The sequence below is a fragment of the Amaranthus tricolor genome, chromosome 2 (genome assembly GCF_026212465.1).
Source record: "Amaranthus tricolor cultivar Red isolate AtriRed21 chromosome 2, ASM2621246v1, whole genome shotgun sequence".
NCBI lineage: Eukaryota > Viridiplantae > Streptophyta > Magnoliopsida > Caryophyllales > Amaranthaceae > Amaranthus > Amaranthus tricolor.
This window is the reverse complement of record NC_080048.1, coordinates 14393464-14421347: the sequence shown is the minus strand read 5'-3', so window position 1 is coordinate 14421347 and position 27884 is coordinate 14393464. Positions and strand designations below refer to the sequence as shown.

The window sequence follows — 27884 nt, the reverse complement described above, 5'->3', positions numbered from 1 at the left end:
ATAAAAAGTTGGGAAGAGTGTGTCGCTGTGTCGGGATGAAGCGTGTGCCATAGAAAATGAGGTGACTTCCAACAGCAAACATTTATGCGTTTCTCTCTCTTGTGTTCTTTTCTCTTCCATCTTCAGTCTCAGCTTGTCGCCTTACTTGTCTCACTATCATTTTCATTTTTCAATGGCGTCCTTCATTGATCTTGAAGATTCTCCTATGTTTCACAAGCAGGTTTATTTTCCTTCTCCATTTTCTTTATTCACCCTTTTTGCATTTCGCATTGATCTACGTTTTCATCGATCTAAAATTTATGATATTTCGTTGTTTATATAATATTATGTAAATTAAGCTCAATAGCATCGCGATTATCCCTATCTATTTTTCGCATTACTAATTTTTCAGATTTGTGTGAATTATTTTCTAAAATTTGATTCAAATTAAGGAACTGAAACATTTCTTTTTCTGTGATTTCTATCATGTATCTTGTAATTGGCATGATCATTGCAAATTCAATTGATTTATCATTTATGTGCGAATTTATGGAAATTAATTGTCATGTGTTATTTTGCATTGTGCTATTTGAGCTATAGGAAGTCATTCAGTATTATAGAGAAGTATGTTACTAGGTTCTTAAATGAATTTTTGGAGTTTGGAAGAGTTCTATTGTTTCTGCAATTCGTTGCTGATGCTCAAATTTTTTCATGAGCTTGCGCAAGCAAGAGACAGTGCTGGAGAACGAATGATCTATTTGATGTTATAGCCTTTTTTGTTGTGGTTTGAGACTGACTATGTTGATATTGAGTAGGTTTCTTCATTGGAACAAACTACTGATGAACTGAAAGATCGTTGTCAGAGGCTTTTCAAAGGATGCCAGAATTTTCTGTGAGTTTAAGAAATTATCTTTTTGGTAACATATATATGCAATCCGCATCCCCATCTGGAGTATATAATTAACAACGGTCAAAGTAGTTTTATCATAAATTTGTATTTCATTTAGGATTGGCCTGTTGGCCAATCAATTCATACTCACTCCATTCTGAAATACTTGCTACATTGCGATTATTAACACTGTTTATCATTCATGTTTATTTTATATATTGTGGCCAATGTGCCCGAGGGTTTATTAAGTTGTACTTAGGTCTTAGAGTATTGCTTCTTACACGAACACATAATGAATATAAATTTCTTTTATGTTTGGGATTTTTTTGTTAGTAATAAAGATCCATTTTATAGTTGACCCCAATATTTTTGAATAGGCTTAGCATTGTTGTTGCATAAAGATTTAGTGTTATTAGGCATGTGGTATAAAGATTCATTTCTAGGATCTTTAGTTGAAAATCTAAAATTGGCTTACACATGATACTGTAGGGCTTCCCTCTCTGAAGCTTATGATGGGGACACCACATTTGCAGATGCTTTGGAGTTCTTTGGAGGACAGGAAGATCCTTTAAGTTTATCAATAGGAGGTAGGTCTTGCTTCCTCATATATTTAAGATTTTACTCACACCAATATGAGAATTGGATGTTGGATACTTAGACTTCCTCTGTTATTTGGCTTTGGCTTGTTCATGCTTTTATTCTTATTTATTTTGACTATCATTACGTTGTTCCTTTTCTTCTATTATTTGTTTTGAGTGGGGAATCTGTAAGGGCATGCAATTTTGTCAAAGTAAATGATGCAAAGATGAAGCCTAAATATTGGGGTTTATTGTGTTGGTTATAGAGTATAAGAGTTGGTAACTTCTTAGATTCAAATTTTCTCTCTTTCCTTTTCTAGCATATGTAAAAGAAGGATTGTCAAAAATTGAAATTTTTTTGAGTTTCTGATATAGTTTCTTCTTCATGAGGAAGTAAGAAGTGAGAAGAGGTTAATTCCTTACAGGCTTGTGGCTCTTCAACAGAGATTAGTATCACAAATTAACAAAAATAATTATTTGATGAGATTGGGAAGTAAGGGGCTAAGGGCACTACCACTGATCACATTAGGGGGCTACATGATTATTTACTAAGCTAATATGTCCAGATCTAGGATTTTGGTATTTTCCTAGAATGTAGCAAAGTTTTTAAATGATTCGGGCTTGGTCGTGTCTTGTCAATCGACCTTACACTCCTAGAACTTAAGTCTCCACTTCAGAATCGGCTATGTGCACAGTGAGACTTGCATTGTATTTCCGAACTTGCTCCTCTCTATTTGAAACGAATTATAAATCTTGTTTGAATTTGTAGTTTCCAACCTGCGTGTTCATGACTTTATTAAAAAACTCATTGTTCGATCTAAACGATTTCAACTTGAGTAGAGGTACCATTAAAATCAAGTTCATACTTTTTGATCTTACCTATATTGATTTTGTACATGGTAACTTACAAAAATTTAAGCGTCTTAAAATAACATGTTTCAAAAACATTGGGTTTAGTGGATGCTTCAAATACCTTGGATCCATATTTTAGAGTACTAGGGATATCCAACACGATGTGACCTATAGGATCAAGTGCATATGACAAAAACGAAGAGCAGACACCGGGGTGTTATGTGATTGAGGTATTGTGTGGTCTATATATACAATTCTAGGATATATAGTTAATCTTTTAGGATATATATTTCGATGGAATTTTGATGGGGGTACATTATCTGTGGGTACATATTGTCAGTGACATTATTTTAATATTTGAAATAAGGTGGAACTCAAAATATATGCATACCACCCAATGTACCCCGTAAAATGTTTTATGTACCCTGAAAATTGGTTTTAAAATTTTTTTCCACTTTAATAGTTTTATATATCCTCCCTTGTATATGTATATATATCTGTGTATAGATATAGGTGAAATTACTATGAGAACTAATCTCTCTTAAAAATGTGAGAACTAAAACTAAACATGCCTTCTCTAGTGAAAAAAATATTTTTTTTTCGGTTTATGACATTTTTTGTATCTTTTACATAAAAAGTCATTGAGGTTTAGAGCTTATTTGATATGTAGTTTTTGGATTAAGGAAACAGATTCATTTAATTGAATCCCTTATCGAGGAGGCTTAGTTTTAAAAGGCGCGATATGGTCTATGGCCCTAAGGGTCCACGAAGATGCTATATGTTCTAGGAGAAGGCACTAGCCTTTGGGTGTGAGGCCCCTCAAAACCCACGAATAAATTTAAAACTCTAAAAAAACTCTAAAGAAGAGAAATAAAGAAGAAAATATATACTTGGTGCACTCGCATCAAATGTGTTCCTTTTGAGATTTAGACCAAAAGGTGCACAAAGCCGCTAGACTTGGGCTCCGTGAAGCGCTATGAGGTGTCGCCTTAAGGATTTGCCAAGCTTGGCGCCCAACCAATCGCTCACCCAAGGCGCTAGCATTAGGCGCACTAGGAAATCTTTTTAAAACTAAAGTAGCAGGTTTTAGGTTCCGATTCCCTTTACTCTTTGTAACCTAAACTCTTCATTTTTTACCGAAAAAAATATCAAAAACAAATTACGTTTCCTCATGGTAACCAATTCTAGAAATAAATCATAATGCTGTCATAAAGGGACATTGTGCTAATAATAATATACAATGTCTATTATACAAGTGTGATGCTGTTTGAAGTGACAATTGGTGGTGATGGTGGTGGTGGAGAGAGTAGGAATGGTGCTAGTCATGATAGAGGTGGTGGTAGTAATGAGAGGAGAAAGTAATAGTGGGTGGAGAAAGCAAGATGAATAACTAAGCATTGGATTTGCAAGTTTGAGCTTTTGGTTGATTGAGAATAATTTTGTTTTACTGAAAAAGAAGTCATTCCATTACTTGCCTTGATTTCAACCAAACAAGATATAAAAGTAACACTTATCGTTTCCATTTCACTTCCTTATCTGTACCTTTCCATCACACTTATAAGATTAGTTCATATGGGAACTTTGACTCGATATGAGAAATTTATCATCATTTTTCCTTCAGTTGAAAAACTGTAGAGAAAAATGTTATACATTAGATATTCTTGTTTCTCAAAGGTTATGTTTTGCAAAGAGATATTAAATAAGGTACTTTTTACAACCTAAAAACATTGTTGATTCCTTTTTTTTTTTTCATTTCATTCTAATAAAAGCTTTTGCATTCTTGCTTTTTATTTCATTTTGCTCTAGTATGCCTCATGCATTTCTGTTTTTATGTACTTTGTAATTGTTTCTTTAGGTCCACTAATATCCCGATTTATCGGTGCATTTCGAGAGCTTGCAACTTATAAAGACCTTCTTCGTTTGCAGGTAAACATCTCAAATACTCAATGCTGCCTTTTACTTAATTGTTAAATCGTAGAAAATTGAGTTATGCTTTCCCTTTTACTTAATTGTTAAATCGTAGAAAATTGAGTCATGCTTTAGAAAACATCAAGGGATGGAAACTCATAAACTCCTAAAGGACTAATTCCTGCCATCTTAGTGGTTTTTGGAATTGGAGAAAATGAGAAGTAATGTATTGTAGCCTTGAAGGAGTATTTTAGGTTGAAAGATTTGATTTCTCAAGATCTTATAATTCCTTTTTGAGTTGGACAGATGCTAAATATTATATGGGTGTCTGCCCTTAGTGATTAAGAGAAACTATAATCATAGATTCGGGTGCAAATAAAATGGTAGAACCTTGAGATCAAAGGTGGGAGCTGATTATTGTGCAATCCTAGAGGGGGTTGAATCTTTATTTTTTTCAAGGACATATAGAATGGGTAGTGTGTCGTGGTGGAGTGAGTTTTGTTAGTTTAAAATTAGTCCATCTCCCCCGAGTCTGCCCTATTTGACTTCATCTTGTGAGAGCTTCATTTAGGATATGAGGCTAACTCTTTGTGATAGAGGGAGTATAATGTAATTTTGGAACACTTCTTGGACAAACAATTCAAGTCACTTTGTAATAAATGAGAAATATTGGACTAATACCACCAATGCATTAAAGATAGTTTTTAAACAATGACAAGTTCAAAATGCTATATTGTTGGTGCAACTGTGGTCTTTCCTTGAATTCCTTAATATGGCTTTGTGGGAGTGTCCTTTGAAAATATAACCACAACAAAAGGGTTGGCTACTTGGCTATATGATATAGTTGGTAATTATAATCCATAGGTAAATGTGGTTATAGTCTTCAACTCTATTCAAAATGGACAAACTTATATGATCTTAACAAAGTTTCTAAATGAAATTCTTTTATCTCTATATCCATTGTTCATGTTTGCTATTGTTCTTGTTGGTACCGTTTCATCGTTATTACTTTTTTTTTTGCTATGTTTTTATCTTTATTTCACTTCAAGTACCCCCTTATGTTGGTATCTTCATATCACTTCAAGTACCCATGTCAGATCCTTGACACGGGTTCGTACACTTTGCTTAAAACCAAAGTATTCAAAATGATAGAAAATGTTCATGTAGTAATTAAAACCTACGGTGTGTTTGGCAAATGACTTTGTTGGCTTTTGACTTTTTGGTTGGTCGAACAACCAATAAACAAAAAAAACCTTAGTGATTAGCCAAAACCTAAAAGCTATTATGAGTACCTTTGTCATGGGCTTGTGCTTTTTGATCCAATTTTCTTTCCAACAACCAACTACTAATTGTACCAAACATATCCATAACATCAATTATTTTCCAAACAAACCATATTCTTGGACGAACATGTAAGAGATTTTTTTGGGAAGTTGATACACTGAGTTCTTAAATGTGGTAGTATGTCTTGATAATGTTTCTGACGCACTTTATCATTTTTGTTGTGCTTTATCATTTTGTTGCAGGTGGAGCATGTTTTAGTTGACCGTCTCAAACAATTTATATCTGTTGATCTACAAGATGTAAAGGTGCACAAATATCTCTACTAATGAAATTGTGGATGGTGTTATTATTTTTCCGTTCTTTCTTTTTCCATCTCATAAAATCAATATTACATTCCATTCATTTGATTGGCTCACACCTAAGCAAGGGGGCGTCAGATGTAAGCAACAATACTCTTGCAACAACACATTTGTTGTTTTTGATTGTTCGTTGGTTCCAATATCTTTCAAACCAAGAAACTATAAATCTTGGTTCTATTGAGAATTTAATGAAGAGATTCATGAAAAATACTTTGAGACACGTAATGTGTGTCACCTTTTCTCAAAAGGAGGGATGAAAACAAGGAAATTATTGATGATTATCTAACACTTTGTTTGCAACCTCAAGAAACACTAAGTGTCGTGATATACAAATCCTCACATAATGAACTTGAAACCTTGATGGATGGAGGTTCCAATGCACCCAAGCAATTGTTGGTTCCTTTTGTTTGAACTATGATTTCAAATTTGCCTGCGATCTTCTACACTTCAGCATGCGAACCTCTATTGACCTTTTTAATGGTTTAAACATTTTTTAAATAAAAATAGTGTTCTTATGGAGACATGATCTTATATCTTTCAGCTAGTTATTATGATGGGACTAACTTTAATGGAAGTCACTCATTGCTTGGTTTATATATTTCGGACTCCCTTTTTTTTATTCCATATATATTCTCTCTACATCTGTATCCATCTCTCATGCTTTAAATAAGTGGGATTTTTGTATCTTTTTAAATCTTGATGTGTCTTTGATTACCTTTTAGACTAAAAACAAAATTTATTGATGTTTGTTTGTGATTTTTTGTTTTTTCAATCACTACTAGTCATGGTACTTGTAAGACAAGTACCAAATTACTTCAATCTCCTTATAGCTCATTCCTTGGCATGTATTGTTGTTAGCTTTTGGACCAAAGTGCTATTTTGTGGGACAGGTAATGTCCTTTTGGGGAACTTTTTTTGATATTTTAGCCCATAAAAGCGGCATGGAAGTGAGGGAAAAAGATTATTGTGGGCTAGTATTAGGTTAAGAAAAAGATTTGGTGATACCCTAGAGTGTTCTTCCTAGTATTAGAGTGAAAACTCCATTTTTGGAGATTGTGAAAGCTCTAGTGAGTGAGTTCTATTTGCGAGTGATTATATTATTGTATTTGTGAATCCATTTATAAAAATATAATCTATTTTGAGGGGGAGGTGTCCAAGATACCATTTAACACTTGTGTTCTTGCTTGTTTGGTCTCTTGCTTGGTTTTTTTGATACTCCACTATTGTGTTCCGTTTTTCTTGCCTTCTCTACTTTCTTATTCACCATTGTTGGGTGATTGGGTCCAAAACCTTTCCTTTCAGTACTGTTGCATCATATGCGCTCACATGTATGTCTTGCTTCGATTTTTTATGAAGGAGCGACTTTATAAGGCTACCCATCCCATGTAAGCTACGACATGTTGTTGTGTCCTCTTAAAATAGTATTGCCTCCTTTCACGTAAAGAAAACAATGTCTGATGTTTGATGATGGGGTGGACTTATATAAAATGAGAAATATAGTAGAATAGAGAAATTGAAAAAGAAAAAAAAAAGGTTTTTTTTTTGAAGCATAAGAAAAAAGCCAAATCAAGAGCAAGAGGAGTCTTGGGCAAGCAAGGGAAATAGAGATGTCGGATCAAGAGATGAAAAAATTGAAAAAGGAAAAATTTGTGAATTTTGTGTTATCAGTAACTTTTAGTGTACTTTATGTGTTGATTCACTAAATGTTGTTCATGCCATCTTGGTAAAGGTTGACGAGGTGATGAGGAATACAGTTACTTTATGAAAGTTCTCATGATAACTCAGCTGTAATGCATTCGGTATCCACGTTTTTATTGACTGTTTACGCAGTATAATGACAATTCTTGACGAGCAATTCCAATATAGCTTTGAAATTTCCATTCAGGATATTCGTGATTGTGAGTTGTCGGACCTAGTTACATAACTTGGGTTTTGGGGTTTATCTCTGTGGTTAGAGAATGTAGATGGCAGATTGCCCAGTATGTTTCTGACAAAACCAATGGCTACTAGTTAATCTGATTTATTAGGCTCAGATTGACATTCTCTGCTGCTTAGATGAGTTATTTTAAGAACAATGTCAACATGCAAACCCAGATGCTATTCAAGTCTATTTTCACCAGTAGTTGTGTACTTAGTGTTATGTGCTTTACAGTTGTAGAGTGACTTCTCTTTTGGGTAATGAAGCTTTTGGATGGAGCCAAAGATTTATAGCTCTTTGGTATCGAAGTATTATGGTCGATGTTCTATAGAGAAATGGCTTAGTAAATACTTTGTGCTTCTTATTTAAGTAGTTCATAATTTGTAGAATCAAGGGTCAATTGATACAACCTCTTTGTTATTACAAGGTTAAGGCTGTGTTCATCACTTAATAGATGCAATGGAGCTTATGGATGTAAAATCTTTTCTAAAGGGCGTGACATTTATTGGGATAAAAATTTCAGATCATCTCTTAAGACAAGTTGGTCTGTCTGGCATTGAGTCATCACTAAACGCTAGAACTTTTTGTGGGCCTTATTTTGTATCAGTGTTGCCGTTTTATTTTGCACTTATCTTTCTTTGAAGACTTGTTTCTTGGTCTTTTTTTGATAGGGCTAAAAATTTATAGTTTTTTGGTTTTAAGTTGTAGTGGAGAATGACTTATTGAATCATATGCACTTCTTTTTTTGTGGAGCTACACTAAGTTCTGTTGCGGTTTATGGTATTCTTTCAACCTTTCTTTGGTTTTATGCTTAGACGCTTGGGTATTTGTGTGTGTGTGTGTGGGGGGGGGGGGGGTGTAGTAGCCATAGAATAAAAACAAGGCCGCATCGCATCGCATCAGCCGCATCGTAAAGGTTTTCAAAACAAACGAACCGATATTTCCCGCGTTGTAAAGGTGTAAAAAAACCGCGTTTTGGGCCGCATTAAGGGATATTTTATGGTTTTGACCAATATTTAGATGTTACGATAACTGCATCACTCCCGTTACCGCATCAGCGTTCCGTTACCACGATCGCAATCGTTACCACAGTTTTACACTATGGTAGTAGCTTATCTATTTTGATTGGTGCTTTCTGTTTTTGCTCGTCCACTTAATTATAGGACTGCTCTACATGTTTTCTCTATTTTAAGGTTCCTCTCTTTATTAATTAAATTCGAATTTTGATACAAAATGAAGACTTTTATTTGATGATTTCTTAATTCTTTCCAGTTTCCCACTGTTTCAAATTTTGATGAGATGTGGTTGCTATTAACATAAATTCTACCTTTGACAATTATTTTTTTTAGAATTTTTGACTTTATAGAGAGGCTTTAGTATTTTGGTAATTAATATGGGACTCTTACCATGATGTATGTGAGGATTGCTCAAGGATAACTCTAATAGTTTCCTTGTTGACACTGCTCAGGTCTTTTTAACTAGATACGGTTCCTGCTGGACTACGAAAGGTAGAGGATATTTTCTGTCAGGTTGGGTTGATTGGTTAGAATTAGCTTACATGCCTTACCTTTATGTGCCTTTATCTCTCCTTGGGATGGCTACCTTTTTTTTTTTTTTTTTTTTGTGTGTATCTCTGGAGATAGCTATCTTGCACTTGTGGGGCCATCCCAAGCTATATTTATCACATATGTATCCTATAATTATAATTACCTGGATTCTTAGTGTTGAGCTTGAGAAGCTGTGCTTAGCGATTCGTAGCGGTTCTCTTTCTTTCTAATTTTAGGCTAGCAGCTTATTCTTCACAATCTGAACTTATTGCTTTATCAATTTGATTTTTCTTTATTAAAAGTTCCGCAGACACATTTTGTTCTAAAGTTTATGTTTCTAGCTTCATCTACCAACTACCTCTGTGAATGCCCGAGCCCTGAAGAGTTTTATGAACAAGAGCTCAACTAAATGAGGTTACGTATAGTAATATTTGTCAGCTATTTTTTGCATGAGGAATGAATTAAATGAGATCGTCATAGCATAGGCTATAATTATTCTTACATAGGTCACTTACAACATGCTGAAACTCCAAGGTATTGCTCGTGATGTTGCATCATCACTAAACATTGACAGAGTACTCTAGTGATTGTTGTCCTTTGGTCTATCTTCCATGTTTTCTGCCATGTGAATTAATAGTGGTGTGAATTGTGATGATGTGTTTCAGTCTTCCTTCATGATCCAAGTATCTTTTTTTCTTCAGGATTCCCGTCGGCGATTTGACAAATCTATCTATGTCTATGATCAGGTAAATTAGATGATTCTTGTTTTTCCCTATTTTGTTACTTTACATTTGTTATCTGTATCATTCTGTTACAAAAGATATTCCTTCTTTCTTAATACTCATTTTTGTGTTATTTCTTTTCTATCCCCATCACATCTGGTTTCAGATTCCGTTTTGACACTTCTTTTACCTTTTTCTTTCCTTATCAACTACCTTTATTTTTTTTTGTCAAAATTATAAAAAAATATTCTTGGTTTCCAAATCAAATTGTGAAGAATATTAAATGATAAAGAGATCCTGAGAAACCATGAGACGATAAATTTCTTAGTGTGTATACATGTGTTGTGATTTTCTTAGTTTTTCACTTTGTAATGGGTATCTTCTATCATCCATCACTGATTGTTGTCTCTTTTATCCCTTGCCTATATATTTCTATATATTCTGATAGAACCATTATTTTCTTCTCGTGTTCTTTCTCATTCCTTTTTGCCTTCGTTATGATTTTCAATCTGTTAGTTTAGAGGGTGTTCCCTTTTCTGGATCTTAAATTGGCATTGAAGGATTTTGGAGCATCAATTCTTTGTACAAACACCTCACTTTCTATTCGAATTTTATACATTCGTTTCTTCACTCTCCAATTATACTTGAATACAAATTGCTTAAGTTCCTGTTCTTTGCGCGAACTAAATGTTAATTCTGTTGATATTACTACAAAACCGATATTGAATAGGTTCCATCCTCCTAGTGTAATATTTATTGTGTTGGTAGTGAGGGTTAAAGGCAAAAACATGATCTCTTAAAATGCTCCTGAAAGAAGCCTATTCTGTATTTACAAATTACAGTAATCAATGTCATCTCTTTAACTGGCATTCTTAATGCCATCTCTTTGTTAATTTAATATTATGCTTTGTTTTGGGGTAAAAAAATCCCGATGAAATTCAGGCCCGTGAAAGATATGCCTCTCTAAAGAAGAGTACACGTGAGGACGTAGTTGCTGGAGTGGAAGAGGTATGCACTGATAATTTTCTGTGTTAAACTCTTTGTTCTGTGGTTCAGAAATATGATAAAAATCTTCGATATCCTTTGATTTTTTGAAAATTTTGCAGTTGACTTTGCAGGATAATGACCTCTTCCTTTTTTTACTCACTGATATACGGTGACATTGTATTCCCAGTGTTATAATGCAATGTTTTCTCAAAAAACAAGCTCTTTTTCCAAGTTTACCTGACAATTAAGAGTTTCGTAGAATCTTTTTTCTTGGATGATTTGTTTAGACATAGCATTGAAATGTACCTGCAGGTGGCTGTTGCCGTGGAAATAGTTCTGCCTGTAACAATAGTGATGAGTAAGGGGCATGAATATGGTCGAATGGGAAGAGAAGAGTGCTGGGAATAACTATATAAGACAAGAGTACAATAACAGAATTGTGAGAGAGAGAGACAGAGAGAGAGAGAGAGAGAATGAGTGTACCGAGAGATTCTCACCTGGGTAATAACCACAAATGAGCTCTCTCAGCTGCCCTCGTAAGGAGTCTGCATCATTGTATTTATAGATGCTAGTCAGGGGAGAGAAATTACTTTCTTGGCCTTTTGCTTGCTTTCCGAGGACTTCTGGAATTTCTCCATCTAATCAGGTCATTACAAACATATGCTTTGGCTAAGAATTAAGATTGTTTTTGGCAAACATATCTAAAAAATGAAATGTTTTAGCAAGGCTAAGAGCATCTTTATCCATGAACAAAAAAAAAAAAAATCTCATTATTCTTTTTATTTTATTCTCTTTCTTCCACATCAACCAAACAAACTAACTCAAAAACACCCTCCTGATACCAAACAAAACTTTTAAATCTCATCATTTCTTTTCCCCTATGTTTTAAAAGTGAATATGAAATTCAAAAAATATGAGTTTTTTTTTGCTGTAAAAAATAGAAAAATCAGTCTATAGATAGATAAAAATATTTCCGAAATTTTGGTATAATTTTTATATTTTTTATTTTGTAGAATTTAAGATATTTAATGTGTAAACTAGGATGAAAAAGCTACCTTACAAAATGAGAAAGAGAGACATGTGTCACGTTAGGAATGAACCCCAACCAAACATTGAAGCTCACTGCCACATCATTTGTTCAATTTATTTTTGTTGTCAGGCAAATTTTCCATGAACAAACAACCAATGAACAACATTTTTACCACCATTAAGAGCCACCATTTAATTCTCATGGATTGGTGAACGAAAAACAACCCCTATTAAGGATGCTCTAAGGTTCAATTCTTTCTAAGAAAGTTTACAGCGTATGTCGAATGTGAACTAAGGTGAAGTTGGAGCGAAAGAGGATAATCATTTGTCATTTCCTTCTATATCTTAGACAGTGTGGAGGTGGTTCATATTTTGGCTGTTTCTTTAGGTGTATGGTTGAAACAGATTTTTAAAATATTTTAGGAGTATTTGTTTTGCCTTTTGTTTGGATCAAAGATTATAGTTTGATCTCTGACAAATTGTTACAGGTCACATGCAGGATGATTTCAGCTATGATGTTTAGTTTTCTTTTTTAAGATACGTAGACTTATCTACGGTGTCCTATTTCAAGGTCTCATGCAGGATGAGTGTCTATGTGAGATGATATTTCTGTGCATGAAATTGAAGAAGGGTCATTGCTGGAGCATCTTGGGTAAACTTGTGTCATACTTCAGATTCACCAATAATGTCTGCAAGATCCACAAATTGTAAAGATGTGTTAGATTTTTGTCTTCATCTTGTCACCTGGCAGATATTTGTAATTAGATAAGGCGATTTATCAGTTTTGTTCAAAGTGAGCGAACTTCCAACTTGGAGCTTATGAGAATGAAGTTTGTGGGTGGGGGTTGGGGGGGGGGGGGGAGATGATAGATTGATTTCATCCATTTAAACCCAAATCGACAGGCTAAAGGAAGTAGCAGTCCATTGAAGAACAAGAAGAAAGAGAATACTCCTAGGGTAATGGTGTTAAGTGTGAACTCCAATGAGTTGGAGAAAGAAGTTATAACCTTTTTTGTTAGATTTAAGTCACAAGGACAGGGTTTCCAATGTGGAGTTTCCATAATATACCTGTTTTATATGTTAAGTAATGCTCTTTAGTTTTGGCGGAACAACACAACAGATCTCACTCAAAACGGATGAATAGGAAATTTGGCTTCCAAATGCACCTTCACAATTTGATCTTATCCCACAACTCTTATCTACCCTTGTATTGATTTCTTGAATTGGTTTGTGTTTATTCCATCAAATAACTCTATTTTCTCCCTCATGTGGTCTTGCTAGTAGCTTTATATAAGCACAAACTTCAAATTCAACATTTTGCCAAATTCTCTTATCTGCTTCCTTATTCATGCAAATGTTGGTTTAAATATGACTTTTTGAAATAAACTTAAATTGGAAGTGTTTTAAATTAGTTTTAAAAAAGTTATACCTTAGCGACCTAGGACAAATGAATAATTCTTCTGAGCAATTTAGAACTTTAAGACACTTGAACATATCCAAAGACTTGCATATCTTTAACAACAGTGAATCAATGGTGTACTTGTGCTTTGTTTACTTTCGTAGGATTTTTTGCTTGATGTTGATGAAAATTTTAATTAGAGAATTTGTTCTGATAGTGATACACTCCATCACTTCTCGTTGAGAATCAAAGGTATTTTTGCTTTAACAGATGCAAAAGCAGAAGGCCTCAACCCTCATAGCTACTTGTAGCATTGTTTGTTTATCACAAGGTCTATCCTGCTGATAATTTTTTTACTAATATTGCCTCATTGTATGTGCTTATTCTTCTAGGTATATATTTTAACATTTGCGAGTATATGACATTCATTAACAAAAAATTTATCTGCTTTGCATATTGCTAAACTGTCTACAGGAGCTCCAGAATTCCAAATCAGCATTTGAGAGAACACGTTTTAGTTTGGTATGCTGAAAAATAATGCTCTTCTGTACTTATTTCTTTCCATTTGTTTATGGACCTTTCTTGACCATTATGAATTAAGGATTCCAGGTGAATTCTCTAATGAACGTTGAATCAAAAAAGAAATATGAGTTTTTAGAGTCCTTCAGTGCAATTATGGATGCCCATCTAAGATATTTTAAGCAGGTAACTAGTGCGGAGAACTTTCTCTGATTTGGAGCAAATATACGATTATGATAGTCAAACCTGAAAGATATTTTTGTTTACAGGGATATGATTTATTAAGTCAAATGGAACCCTTGATACATCAGGTATGGACTTATGTTCTCTTCCCAACAATAATCAGTGAATATTCTTTTTTATTTTTATTTTTCATTTGATGGGGATGCTAGTGTTGGGGGCAGGATTTGTGATGACACAATTAATCATGATACAATTCAGACAAGAAAAAGCTTAAACATTTTAGAGCTATTGCTCTTCATGGAACAAAGCTTTTGAACTGTTACAAAAGTGCCTTAGTTTTGTCATCTTTTGGTCTTCTATATCCTCAAATGTAAAGATGTCAAGGGAGAGAATGAGATAATGGAATAGGGATTCCTTTGTTAGGAGGCTGGATTGTGTAGCTGAACCAGGAAAGTAAATTTATAGGAAGGACTATCATCTATTTTTTATTTATTTATTTTTTATTTATTTTTTATTTTTTTTTATTTAAAGTTTTTGTAATAGGTGAAACTGCAAACATCAAATAGTTAAAAATGTTGATTTTGGGAGAATGTATTGCTTACCGGCCTTACTTAGCCTAATGGAAATTATTGTTCCACTCATGCCACATCCCCTCCAACATATGGGTTCCTGCATACTGCATTGTGATTCATTCATGTCCCATATAGTTGTGGTATGTGATTTTGGTTTCAGATGTCATCACTCCAATATCTGAACATTGAGTTTAGGGGTGTCTACAAAACGAGGCAAATTGTGAGATCTTTTCATATATAGGGTTTTCAGTCCTAACTCTAGATCTATCCATTTTAAGAGTGAAGCCGTTAAATTAAGATGAAAGCTAATAAAGTTTCAATTAAGAGAGCAAGGCGAACTAAATGTTGGATTACTTGTAGATCGTCGTGACCAAATGATCAATGCAGCTTTTCTTCTTGCATTCTTGACAGCAAGGGTCACTTCCCCTTAACTGGATGTACTTGTCTTTTTATTTTGGCGGTCAGTAAGTGGGATCATAGTGAAAAAAATTTGGTAACGATCGCTTTTGCGGTAACAGAACGATGATGCGGAACAAGAATGATGCACTCATCTTAATGCCTAAATACCAGTCGGAAGCATGAAATATCCCTTGATACGACCCAAAACACGGTTGTTTTACACCTTAACAACGTGTGAAACATCGGTTTGGTTTTTTCGAGAAATCTTTACAATGTAGCAGATACAACCTTGTTTTTGCATTATGGGTGGGGACAACCTTTTTATTTATCATATTAACAAAGTACTTCATTTGTCTCTGTACAATATATGGAACTTGGGTTACGATTGTTACGGTTTTTTATTTAGGAAAGATGTTGAAATTTTATGTTTATCCTTCAGTTCACTATATTAACTTTTTATCTCATTGTGCTGCAAAAATCTCAATCCTGGAATCCCTAAATAAATTTATTCTGAGAAAAAGCAAATATAATTTAGTATTGACCAATTATTTAGGCTGGCCTTAAACAGAAAAGTGTGTACCAGGGTAAGTACTATCTTTTTAATTTTTTTTAATTACCTTTGTTATTTTAGCTATTGCTGTGGAGGAAATCATTATGAGTCCACTGGTTAAAACTTAGGAGGACTCTTATTCTCTAGTTGAAAATAGATGAATTTTATATAAGCTGCTCCTTAGGGTTTTATACATTTCAAACTTCAAAGTAAACTTTGAATTTTTGATGACTTTGCATGTTGAAAAATTGTGGTTGGTTTTTGTTAGTACACAAATCTGCTCAGTATAAATGTTCAATTGGAAAGACGAAAGTTTTTTACATCTAGTGGTCTGATTCTATTTGCATTGCTGTACTCTCATGACTTTCTGTTCTATAGGTGTTGACGTATGCACAGCAATCAAAAGAGGTCACAAATTCTGAGCAGGATAAACTCGCTAGAAGAATTCAGGAGTTTAGGACTCAAGTCCAAATGGACAATTTACGTGCTGCAAGTAACGCGGAAGCCTCAATAAGCATCAACAGTTCTCGCCCTGTTGGTATGGGCTCCTCCTACAAGGATATTGAGGCACTTATGCAGTCGACTACAAATGGAATGGTAGCGTACTATCTCTAATCTTTACGCCTGCTATTAAATCTTCTGTTCCACTTTCTTTCGTGTTATCTGTTCTTGGAGGTGTTGTACAATTTACAAGTGCTCTCATGTTTTGTACATGGATCTGTTTTTTGGGTATATGATGACTCAACGATTGGATGTATGGGATTTTGTTTTTTGCCTCAGGTCCAAACTATCAAGCAAGGTTATCTCCTAAAACGTTCTTCAAGCTTGAGGGCAGATTGGAAGAGGCGTTTCTTTGTGCTTGACAGTCGTGGAACATTATATTATTACAGAACCAAGGGCCCCAAACCTGTGGTAAGATTCTTGGTAGCTCTGAAATATGCTTCACCGATGGTGGGCTTCTTCAAGAATATGCCTTAATGTGTAATTCCATATCAGTAGTACATCATGCATTTGGTTATCTACTTTGAATAGATTTGTAACCTAGTGTTAATATATTCACCTCAAACTCAACTTTTTAGTTTGTCTTTTCATGATGTTTTTTTCGTATGCATAATGTACTGTGCTACTTTCTAGATTATATATTAGTACCCTATGTACCTAGCCTTTCCTTGAATGAGTATTTTAGAGATTTGACACTGTCCTTTGTTAAGAGATTTTAGTCTCGAGAATGTAATGTACGATAACTTGCTTTAAGTTAACTTCTGATGATTGAGTGAGAGGTGGTAAGATAGTGTTGCAGGCAAGAGTTAAGGTGGAGCACAAAGAACCAAAAAAGAATGAAGAGGAGAGAGAGAGATTAAAACTTTGTTTGGATTGGGGGAATTGGAGAGAAAGGAAGGGGTGAGATTCGGTGGGATATAATTTCTTTATTTGGATACCAGTTTAGGGGGGAAGGGTTTGGTAGGAAAGGATTTGAAGGAATAAAGTCCCTTAATATTGTTAATGATCAAGTCTCTCCAAATATGAAAATATTTCAAAGGAAAATGGTATTTTCTTCCTCTTCCTTGTTTTTTGTCTTACGCAAACAAAGGAGACTTTCCCTTTTATTCCCTCCCCTTCCCTTCCTTTAGAGAGTTCAAGATGGTGAGAAAAGATTAGTGAGGACGAATTAGGGGAAAGGGCGGAGAACAAAACATGAAGAGATGGATAAATGAATAGAGCCTAGAGCAAGAAGGATATGGAATAAGATGAAGAAATGCAAGGGAGAGAGGTTTAGAGACAACAAAGAAAGGGGAAGGAGGAAGTAATTGATCTTAGAACAGGAGGTGAGATGAAGTGAGCAGGGGGGATTGAGGAAGAGGTGGGTAATCTATACTATTTTCTAATTGACTGTTCAAGATCTCTTGGTATTCTCATTTAGTAGTTGAACATACTCCCCTATTCTTTTCCACACCTATTACCTTAAAGTTACTATTGTCCTTTGCTCCTGCTCTCCAACAACCCCCCCCCCCCCCCCCCCACACACACACACACACAAGACAAATTTTGAACTGACCCTTTGAGACTTTGATTTTTTGTTTAAGATAGCATTGGTACTTGAGTACTTGGAGAATAATCAATGGTATGCGGCATTTTGTCTAGAAATGTGAAGTTGTGTTGAATTTGAAGTTTCTATTGTTTGTTGTGCTCAATAGTCCCAAGCATTGCATTTAGGATAGTCTTTCCTTTAGACGCATTTTTGAATTAGCCACCAGTAAGCCTTGTGCAGTCTTAAATATCGTAGATATTATAACTGTTTCACTAAGCGAGCACCAAACTGTTCCTTGGTTGTTCGATGCTTTCTTTTGGTGAAGTTTAAATTTAAAAAGAGAACTTGCTTCTAAAGGAGGATATGGGAACGTGTGCATTTGAAAAAAAAATAGAGTCGGCACAATGCTTTGGTTGGATAAAAGAAAATTCATGACATCTTGCTTTAATTCAATTGATGGTTAATGGGATGACATTAATTTGTACATGCATCGCTAATGCTTTTTAATTATACTTTATGCTCTATGTTAATCTCTAATTTAATGATTTCTGTACAAAAAAATTATATTTATTTTTCAAAATGTCCTTTTTTTCTAACTTCTCTAGGGTCCTTACTCAAATCAATCAATTGCTAGTGGAGAACATAGCAACAGTGTGTTTGGTAGATTTAGGGCAAGGCATAATAGAACGTCATCATGGAGCGAAGAAAGCCTAGGTTGTCGTACCGTTAATCTCCATACATCAACAATTAAAATTGATGCAGAGGACACAGATCTCCGACTTTGCTTTAGAGTGATTTCTCCATCAAAATCATATACATTACAGGTAAACTTTTTATTGATTAAGGTATATTTATTGATTTGAAAGTCATAGAATTCAATTATGGTTTTTTTTTTTGGCAATTATATATGGTGATAATGAGAATAATTTTTATTTGTAATACCAATGTCCTTTGTGATTCTAATTGAACTCAAATACCTCTTCTCCCTCTTTCTCTTTCTTCCTCAAAAATGGTAGTTGTAATCGAGTTGTAACAGAAAGGAATTAAGTGAAAGACATGTCTGGAAATGATGTTTCATTATCGTGGACCATAGTGCCAAATATTGCCCGTATCACCATACCGCGACTGTACTGTCAATGTTTTGGATATTATAGGTCGAAATAATTGCAAAGCCATCTGCGTTGACCATGAAAGTCGTTTCATGACTATCACCCGACAACGCATATATCCGAGATTTTGACCATGCGGTGTGGATAATGGAATGACAATCTTCTTACACGATTAACTTTAAATTTATAATTGTGACCGCCATTTCTTTTTGGTTGCCGAACATGTCGTTGGTGTAATAACCCTAGAACTTCCTGATGTGATTCACTTTCTCATTGTGATGTATAGATAAGTCAACCACTCATTAGTTTGTGTAATCTCTCTCTGCTTTCAAATTTAAGATTATTTTGCTTATTTGGACAATATTTAGGATGATTTTTCACCCGTGTTCCGTTATTATATCCATAGGTGTACATCAAACATTTTCTAGCATGTTATGATGCCTTCTCCCTTTCCATAATTGATGATGCTTTTTTTTAATTATTTGCAATGATTGTTTTGCTCGAGTAGTATTCAAGGGTTTTTGTCATCAGTTCAACTCATGGAAGAGATTCTTTAGTTGCAATATTACAATGACCTCCTCACACATACCTCACATTTCCTTGTCTTTTTTAGTTTTTCTGCCAGACTGCCACTACCCCCTTTTCCCCATGTTTTGCTTAGGGTTATCAGCGTAGCTACTCATCAGTATTTGCCTATGTTTATAATGATTAGGAGATATCTATTCCAAATACTATTTGTCTATTGCTCTGGTCTTCATCTTCTTTTTCTTCTCCCTTTTTCTTCCTTTATTTTTTGAGATTCTGTATTTCTTTATCTGTCTTATTACCCTAGTTCATAGCATTACAACATTATATTCTGCTATGCCCTTCATTAAGGAGAAAGAGTGGGTTACGCATCACAGGAGGAAGAAAAAGAGAAATCAAGGAAATGCAACAAACTACGGCTGACGTGGCACAAGAGGAGAAACAAACTACAATTCTGTTATAATAGATTTTGAGAATAAAATTGTAATGGCAGTGCATTCTGTTTTGTATTTACTAGATCCTTCTAGTGGATGCAGGATAGAAATCTAGTACTATATATAGTAGCATTTAAGGGTAGCTGTAGTATGCAAAAAAGTGTAATTAGTACCTTGTGGTAGGAGTGACTGACACTCAAAAATCAGCTGTTGTAACCTTTTCTTTTTCTTTCTAATACCATCTTCTCTTCTTCCCTTCTTCTACATTATCACTCCCTTAAACCTGAAACCCAGATCATAGCATATTCTTGAACTGTGTATCTGTGATCTCTTTGTCTTCATATATGGAGTGCCTTTGTGTTTATGGTCCATATTTGTATTTTATGGTCTTGGCAGGCTGAAACTGAGGCAGATAGAATGGATTGGGTCAACAAAATAACTGGAGTTATTACTTCGCTTTTGAATTCTCATCTTTTGGATCAGGTTAGCTTGTGGCTTATGACTAGTACATTATATATTGAGCACCTTTTTTTCGACTGAAGATAGTGAAAGAATAATATTCAGGAGTCAATTATCCCAGTGGATGAAAAGCTTAACTCAAACTCTCCTGCTGATGCTATGATAAATCTTCCCATATCACATAGTCGAAATTTGAGCAGTGATTTGGAGAAGCTCACAGTTGGCGTGTCCGGACTCCTAAGAGAAATTCCTGGAAACGATCATTGTGCAGAATGCAGTGCTGCTGGACCAGATTGGGCCTCTTTGAATCTTGGCATCTTGATGTGTATCGAATGTTCAGGTGCCCATCGTAATCTTGGTGTTCACATCTCAAAGGTATGTTCCATTTTTTTCACCAATCCTTGGCATTAATTTTAACCATTATGTGTAAAACAACTCATAATCTAGGGGCGGATACAAAAAAAAAAGTGATGTCGATAATTTAAGTAAAAATCTAGTATTCACATTCAACATTATTTGATTAACGCAATTGTTAAGTTTTCATTTTTTTGAACAACACATAATGTCACCATTTAATCTTCATTTTAATCATATTTTTGAAACAACACAATTTTAAAATCTTCGACTCATTTTTTAATCTTTGTGCTATTTTCGATCACAGTGATTTCATGAGGACTGATAATAGAGTATGAATTTAGCACTTTCGGCACAAAAGTGAGATATGAATTAAAAGTAGTGGACTATTTAGAAATAAAATAGATAATATAAAGACTAAAAAGATCATACACACAATAAAAATGTGCAAATTCAGTGGACAAAATTAAAATAAAAAATACAAGTAGACTAGTAAAATGTGATTTAAGTTTGTGTGCCTCTCTCCTTATCTATACTCAAATTGATTTACTGTTATTAGTAAAGTTCAAATATTAAAGACCAAAAAAAAGAAAAAATGGGCACACCAGGTTTTGATCCCTGCTCCTTGCCGTGGAAGATAGCTTACTTACCAAGCCATCTATTGCCATTTTCCTGTAATACTTGTTTTTGTTTTGAATTTAAGTGATGTTAGTTGACCTTACTGAAATCACGTTGAATCCGCCAATGCATAATTTACACTGCTTTACCTTATGTTTTATGAAATTATCTTGCAATGACTTTGTAAACCTTCACCACCTTGCTATTCAATTTGATTAAAGCCCTAACTAATGTTTGAATTCAATATTTCTGGTACGACTTGTACGACTGTGAAAGCATATAACTTATACCATAAAGCTAATGGTTCTCTTCTATTACTGCACTGTGGAATGTGGTTGTAACACCCTCAAAACCGAACCTTTTAAATTTAGAATTATATTCCGGGAAAATCATGGGTTATCCTCTAAGAGTGTTACTCCCACACTAGTTCATCAAGGAAACTAATGTAAGGCTAATAATATTAATTACTCCTACTCATTACATATGATAATCTCCAAAATATTTAATCACTAAGTATCCAAATATCTTAAACCTACATTACAAAAACTCAAATACTACTGTGCATGGTAGTTCTATTCTTGAAGGAACCTTTAATATGTGTTGTCCATCAGCAAAATATATATATATAAAGAAACACGGGATAAAAAATTCCAAAACTAGAAAAATTGAATAATTTCCACTCCATCCCATAAAGTAATAATTTAGTAAAATGATTATTTAAAGATATTTTAAAGAAAATATTTATGTCACAAATAAATTCCAATCACAATCACATACTTAAATTGCATAGCCAATTAAATCCCAATAACAATGACATACACAAATTAATTCATTTTAATTAAGAGAAAAGTGAACGTAAGCAGGCCAGGCAATCTCTACTTTACATTCTAGTGAGGATGATCATGGGTTCAAGACCCAATTGGATCCGCCCTCGACTCATTTCTAATTTTTGGGTTTGGGTCCAAGTTTTTGAGACACAGCAGATCCGATTCCGGGTCTAAAACAATCAATGGGTCTGGATCTGGGTCTAGGGTCTTTAGACCTATATCTGACCTAGACCCTCTCTCTGAAACCATTTAAAACCCAGACCCGCTAAATCCGTTCCAAACTCACCTAGATTCAAACTATTAGAGAATCCAAAATCAATTTTAAATTTATTCTAAATCTAATTCTATATTTATTTGGACTCCACTTAGACTTATATACAACCTATAAATCCTTTATAGTATTAATGAAACCTTTAAAATGTAAATTTTTTTTAAGTATGAATAATCAAATTAAGATCCATTTAAGATACTAGATGTATGGTCTGGGTCCGGGTCCGGGTTCGGGTATGGATCCACCAAAAATTAATGGATCTAAGTCTAGGTATGGTTGGACCCAATCCAGGCCCAACCCATACCCATCCTTTCATCCTAAGTCAATAGTCATCTTCTATGCTTGGAACACAAGTCAGAAGAGAGACTCTAATTGTAATATTTAATAAATTTTCCTACATGGAAAGGCAACATTAATTGATAATGTGCGAGCTAACTAATGAACTAGCTAACAGATGTGTTAATCATTTCCCTCCTTTATTTATATGACTATATAACACATTATGACAATAATATTTATTTGTATGAATTTAAATTCAATTTTTAGTTCCAATTGGAAACTCTCAACCTCGAAATATCTTTATTTCTCGAATTCTCTGAAATTATGAATAAATCTGAACTCAATAATTGTTCTAAACAACTCGATAAAAATACGAAAAAAATTGGATAAAAATATTATTAGTAGTATAAAAGATATTAATAAAATATTGATAGTAATATAATCATGTATCATATTGTGTGGATGAGTCCTTTGCTGGCTTGCTAGTTGCTAGGTTTGGCAAAGTTAAGATGTGCGTATAAATGTGTCATTGATCATGGTTTTTGCCGTGCTTTTGTGCTTTTGTGATTAGCATGTACTCTAACCTCATCTCCTTGCGGTTCCATGAGCTATGCTCTTGGACTGTTATTTAACTTAGTAAACATCACCATGAGCTATGCTCATGGACTGAAATTGGGCTCCTGTGGTTGGCATCATTTTTAGATTTCAGGCCGTTAGAATCTGATTTTAAAATAATAGTTTCGGTCTAGCTTAAGCCATTTACGGTACAAAAAGAAATTTTTGAACTTAGTATTTTCTGCGACCGCTTCAAGTAGATATTGGATGAGGCTATCCTTTATTTTTGAATGTTGTTTTAGTTTAATTCTAAGGTGAATTAAAATGGCTCAATAAATTATATGCACTTCTTATTCATGTGAAGTTGCATATGATATTAGATTAGGTCAATCGAAAACAATCTCTTTGTTTGTTTTTATCATTAATAAGGGTAAGGTTGCGTACATCTAACCCTCTCAAACCCCATCCTAGGTGGGAGCTGCTTAATGACATTGGGGTAATGAAATGTTGTTTATTGTTGTAGTTTAATTCTAAGGCGAAGGCTTTCTAGTCCTTGTCCTAGAGATGATAGGGGAAGCCAAGGTAGGCATCTATGGTGCTGCTAATTTTTGTTCATATTCCTCTATTTGCAGCTTAAGTCTTTCTTTGGGTGTGTATTAGTTGGGAACTTGGGATAATGAGTCTTTCTATCATTCTATGACTTGTCAAAGCAATTTATTTTGAGAAGGGGGTCACATCATTTAATCATGTAATTGGAATCATTTTTGGTTAATGAAAGCAAAAAATGCACACCACACCTACATTGAATAGATTATTGTGTAATGTGTAGCTCAAGAATTTGAACGAAGTTAATGTTGCATCTTTGTTTCCATTTGTAGGTCCGATCTATAACTTTGGATGTCAAGGTTTGGGAGTCAACAATCGTGGAATTATTTCAAGCACTTGGTAATGCTTTTTGCAATTCTGTATGGGAGGAACTATTGTTAGCTGACAATGAGAGGTAAATATGACTACTGTTTATGCACAATTTTCACTCCCTAGCACTCACATGCAGAGGCTCTCTCTGACTGTATCTCTTGTTCAATGTTCAATACTTTTCTTGTCAGTGGCTATTTGTTGACTAAGTACTCCTATACAAACCAATAAAACCTAACAAAAATGAAGTTTCCCGTAAGCTGTAAATGTCTACTTCAATGTCCTATAAATGAATATTCTTTTGACATCAGTTGCTACTTATTTTTTTCTTTCACTCTTTTCTGATTCAGTTCTTGTAGATAATAAAGATATGGATTAGGATGGAATGCAATATCACTGTTAGCAATGATATCTCATTTACTTGATTAGCTTCATGTAGCCAACCCCATATCTTTGGGATTAAGGCATTGGCATTTCAATTGTTATTGTCTGATTAGTAAAAGCTTCCACTTGCAGAAATGATGACTCAGATTGTTGTACCAAATCTATTGTGAAACCATCTTCACACGACTCTTTCAGTAAAAAGGAGAAATATGTCCAGATGAAGGTAATCCCAATGTGTTCTTGTATTTACTCAATAACTTCCATGTGTAGCAAGGGTCCTGTCTTTCTTTTCCTGGGATACCACAAGCATTATCTGACATGGTTCTTGTGATCTGGGTTCAGTATGCAGAAAAAAAGTTAATTAATGCAAATGGAATTGATGCTGGCCGTGGTTCACGTGCCAATGCTCTGTGGGAAGCAGTTAGATCTAATAACTTGCATCAAGCCTATCGTCTAATTGCTGTGTCAGATAACAGCATCTTGAATACAACATTTGAGGAGATACAAAGTGCCGACTCATTTAGATTGGAAGAAAGCTTGGGAAAATCTGGTCACAAGCTGGATCCAGCTTCATGCCCAAGAGTAAAGGCTGGTGAGCCTCAAAATTGCCTACGTGGTTGTTCGTTGCTGCACTTGGCATGCCATGTTGGCAATGCTGTGATGATTGAACTCTTGCTGCAATTTGGTGCTGATGTTAATATGCGTGACTTTCATGGAAGGACTCCTTTGCACCACTGTATTGCCAAGAAGGATAATAATTTGGCAAAATATCTTCTAAGAAGGTAAAATGTGATGGAATTTTCACAATTTTGACATAGGGATACATTTCTAATTCATAAACCTTTATGTTTTCTCTTAAATGTCAATGTAAACTGGCTTCTCCCATCGCTTCTTTGGCTTTTGGTAGGCTATTCCGCTTAAACATGCTTTGGATAGTAAAATTTGAGGTAAGGAGGGAAAAGAAGGAGTTAAGAGAATGGGAGAGAATGGAAGAAGAAATCGTTTTCGTTTCAAATCTCTAAGAAAAAGGGGAAATTTCTCTCCATTTATCTTCCCTCCTGTCCAAATAAGGAATTGCACCCCTCCCTTTCACTTCTCTTCTTTTCCCTCCAAATCATCCCATCCCATCCAAATCTCTATAATAATGATTTCTATCTACTCTTTGATCACTTAGAGTTGTGGCATGAAAAGAAATCTAATCGTAAACCACTACTTTTTAGAAAATGTGGCATCTTATTCTAAACGTCTTGAAACAATTAATAATAACATCATCTATCAAGGATCTTCGAAAAAAAGTTGTCACATTTCCTAAATTAGTATTGGTTTGTTTTTGGATTTTCTAATATGCTCATGCTTAAACTAAATAACTTCAAAAGGATATAGATATAACAACTATTATAGAGAGTATATTTATAAAATATATCTAGAAAATCATGACATGTCTTCAATTAGGAGAGGTTGAGAAAATTTGACTATTAAGATGAGGTTACTTTTGATTTTCGTTTGTAGTTCACAAAACTTTGAGTGACCTCTTTCATTGTTGTCTGTATTCGACTAATGTAATGCGTAGGAAATTACAGAATTTCCCCATTTTTGGCTTTGGCGGCTTGATGAAATGTTTCTGAATCCTTCTAATCCAGCAAGGCTTTGCCATGTCTTGTTATTCCGCTGTTAATAAAATCCTTTTTTTGTTTTATTTTGGATTCAGAGGTGCAAGAACACTTATTAAGGACTGGGGAGGATTAACAGCACTGGAACGAGCAATGGAGCTCGGATCAATCACAGATGACGAGCTCTTCATTTTGCTTTCTGAGAATGAATGAGCGAAATTTCAATGCCCCAGTGTTACTGTATTTATCTGGCTTGTGTGTAAATGCAAACCATGTAAATTACTTTACACGTAAAATGTCAAAGATGAAATGTATATGCAAGGATGCATCATATAAACAAATCAAGTAAACTCCTGTTTCCCACCATTGATTTACAGGATGGATGCTTTTTACATTTAGGTAGTGTTGTTGTAGCTGATTTTTACAATGTGGTGCAAAGGTGAGCTGATTGTAAGTACAGTCCCTTACCGACTCAATTCTTTTAGTTATTATGTATTAGATCGGATGCACAAAGTCGAAAGCTTTACCCCATGAATAGACCTGGGAAAACGGTCGGTCAGACAGGTTACAGGTCGGGTCACTCTCGGTTCCAGTCTTGTATGAGAAGTGGTCATAGCATATTCAGAAACAAAGGTGGCTATCTCCAATATTTTGAATAGCTAAGCAAGTATCAAAATTCCACTGATTTACACGGAATACCTATGCTGTTCGTTGCTGTATTTTTCAATCTGAACAAAGTGTTCTATAAGATGTGCTTGACAACCTCTCTATTTTGAGTTGGAAGTACTTCACTTTCAGGGTGAATTAGAAATGTCGTATCTAATGATTGTTGTGAATTTAGCTGACATGTATTGCTTGGTCGAGAGAAATATTGCAATTGGTATTTGTTCATATTTTTATCATGACAGCGTCGTATATTGGAAAATAGAAGTCTTTGATCAAGCACACACCAACATGGTTGTTTAGCAATCGATAACACCACCCTATTTTGTATGCAACTTACATTGATAAGAATTTAGAAGGTTATGAACTTATTATATGTTGTTTATCAATAGTTTGACATTCCCTCTATCTTTGCGCACTAGGATTGAAAAAGCTCTGACATATTGGAGTTTTACGGTGCAAACTTAAAGACATACTAAACTAGAGTTTGATTTGAACCAAACTTGCACAAAATCAACAGTAATAATAATTTCAAACCACATCAAAGCATGATGAGATTACCAAGCAGGAGTTGCACATCCGTATAGCATTAGTCTTTAGTCTGTAGTTCAGCTCTTAAAGCTCTGATAAGGCTAAAACGAGCCAAATTAGGACAATGATGTTGTATGCTTTGCCTTATCTAACGTCTTAGGCAGATTTTTATCACAGAGATTTGTTCACATGAATAATAGACAATTACATTAACTTTGTAATACTCGTTCCATCTACTTCTTGGTTTATCATACTTTATAACGATTCAAGATTAAACTTTTCAGTCAATGGATACATTCATGTCCCCAGGTTAGCTACTTTTTGCGCGACTGAATGACTCTTAAGTCTCTTACGGACATAGATGAGTGAAAATCTGGTTTTAAGAGCTGCAAATAGTAAACAAAAAACTATATAAAACTAGTATTTCAGAAACAAAAATGAACATATATACACATGAACATGAATTGACGTATCAAGTAAGAGAAAGACGTCGAGGGGATATAGTATTAAAGACTTAAAGCACAGCGTAAACAGAAAATCGAGTTTTATCTCAGTTGGAGTAATTACTACTTTCTTCAGATAAGATTTTGGGTTCGATTCTCACTAGCTCCTCATTCCCTTATGAAATAATAAGCACGTTAGGGTCC

General features: G+C 34.5%; 1 protein-coding gene across 3 annotated transcripts; it reads left to right on the top strand.

Annotated features, from left to right (window-relative positions):
- LOC130804997 (ADP-ribosylation factor GTPase-activating protein AGD4-like) lies at window positions 1-27460 on the top strand. 3 transcript variants are annotated; one of them, XM_057669593.1, is made up of 19 exons: window positions 1-220; window positions 795-871; window positions 1358-1455; window positions 4154-4224; window positions 5733-5795; window positions 10016-10060; window positions 10979-11044; window positions 13926-13973; window positions 14061-14156; window positions 14240-14281; window positions 16053-16271; window positions 16455-16586; window positions 18309-18527; window positions 20168-20254; window positions 20324-20605; window positions 24013-24134; window positions 24566-24656; window positions 24776-25215; window positions 26142-27454. In XM_057669593.1, the coding sequence occupies exons 1-19, from the start codon at window positions 173-175 to the stop codon at window positions 26254-26256; spliced, it is 2361 nt and encodes a 786-aa protein (XP_057525576.1). In that variant the 5' UTR covers window positions 1-172; the 3' UTR covers window positions 26257-27454. The 3 variants fall into 3 exon arrangements, with proteins under 3 accessions (XP_057525576.1, XP_057525577.1, XP_057525578.1); XM_057669594.1 differs by having other exon boundaries at window positions 20336-20605; window positions 26142-27450; XM_057669595.1 differs by lacking the exons at window positions 1-220; window positions 795-871; window positions 1358-1455; ... (2 more) ...; window positions 10016-10060; window positions 10979-11044 and adding an exon at window positions 11052-11669 and having other exon boundaries at window positions 26142-27460.
- The last annotated feature ends 424 nt before the right edge of the window (window positions 27461-27884 follow it).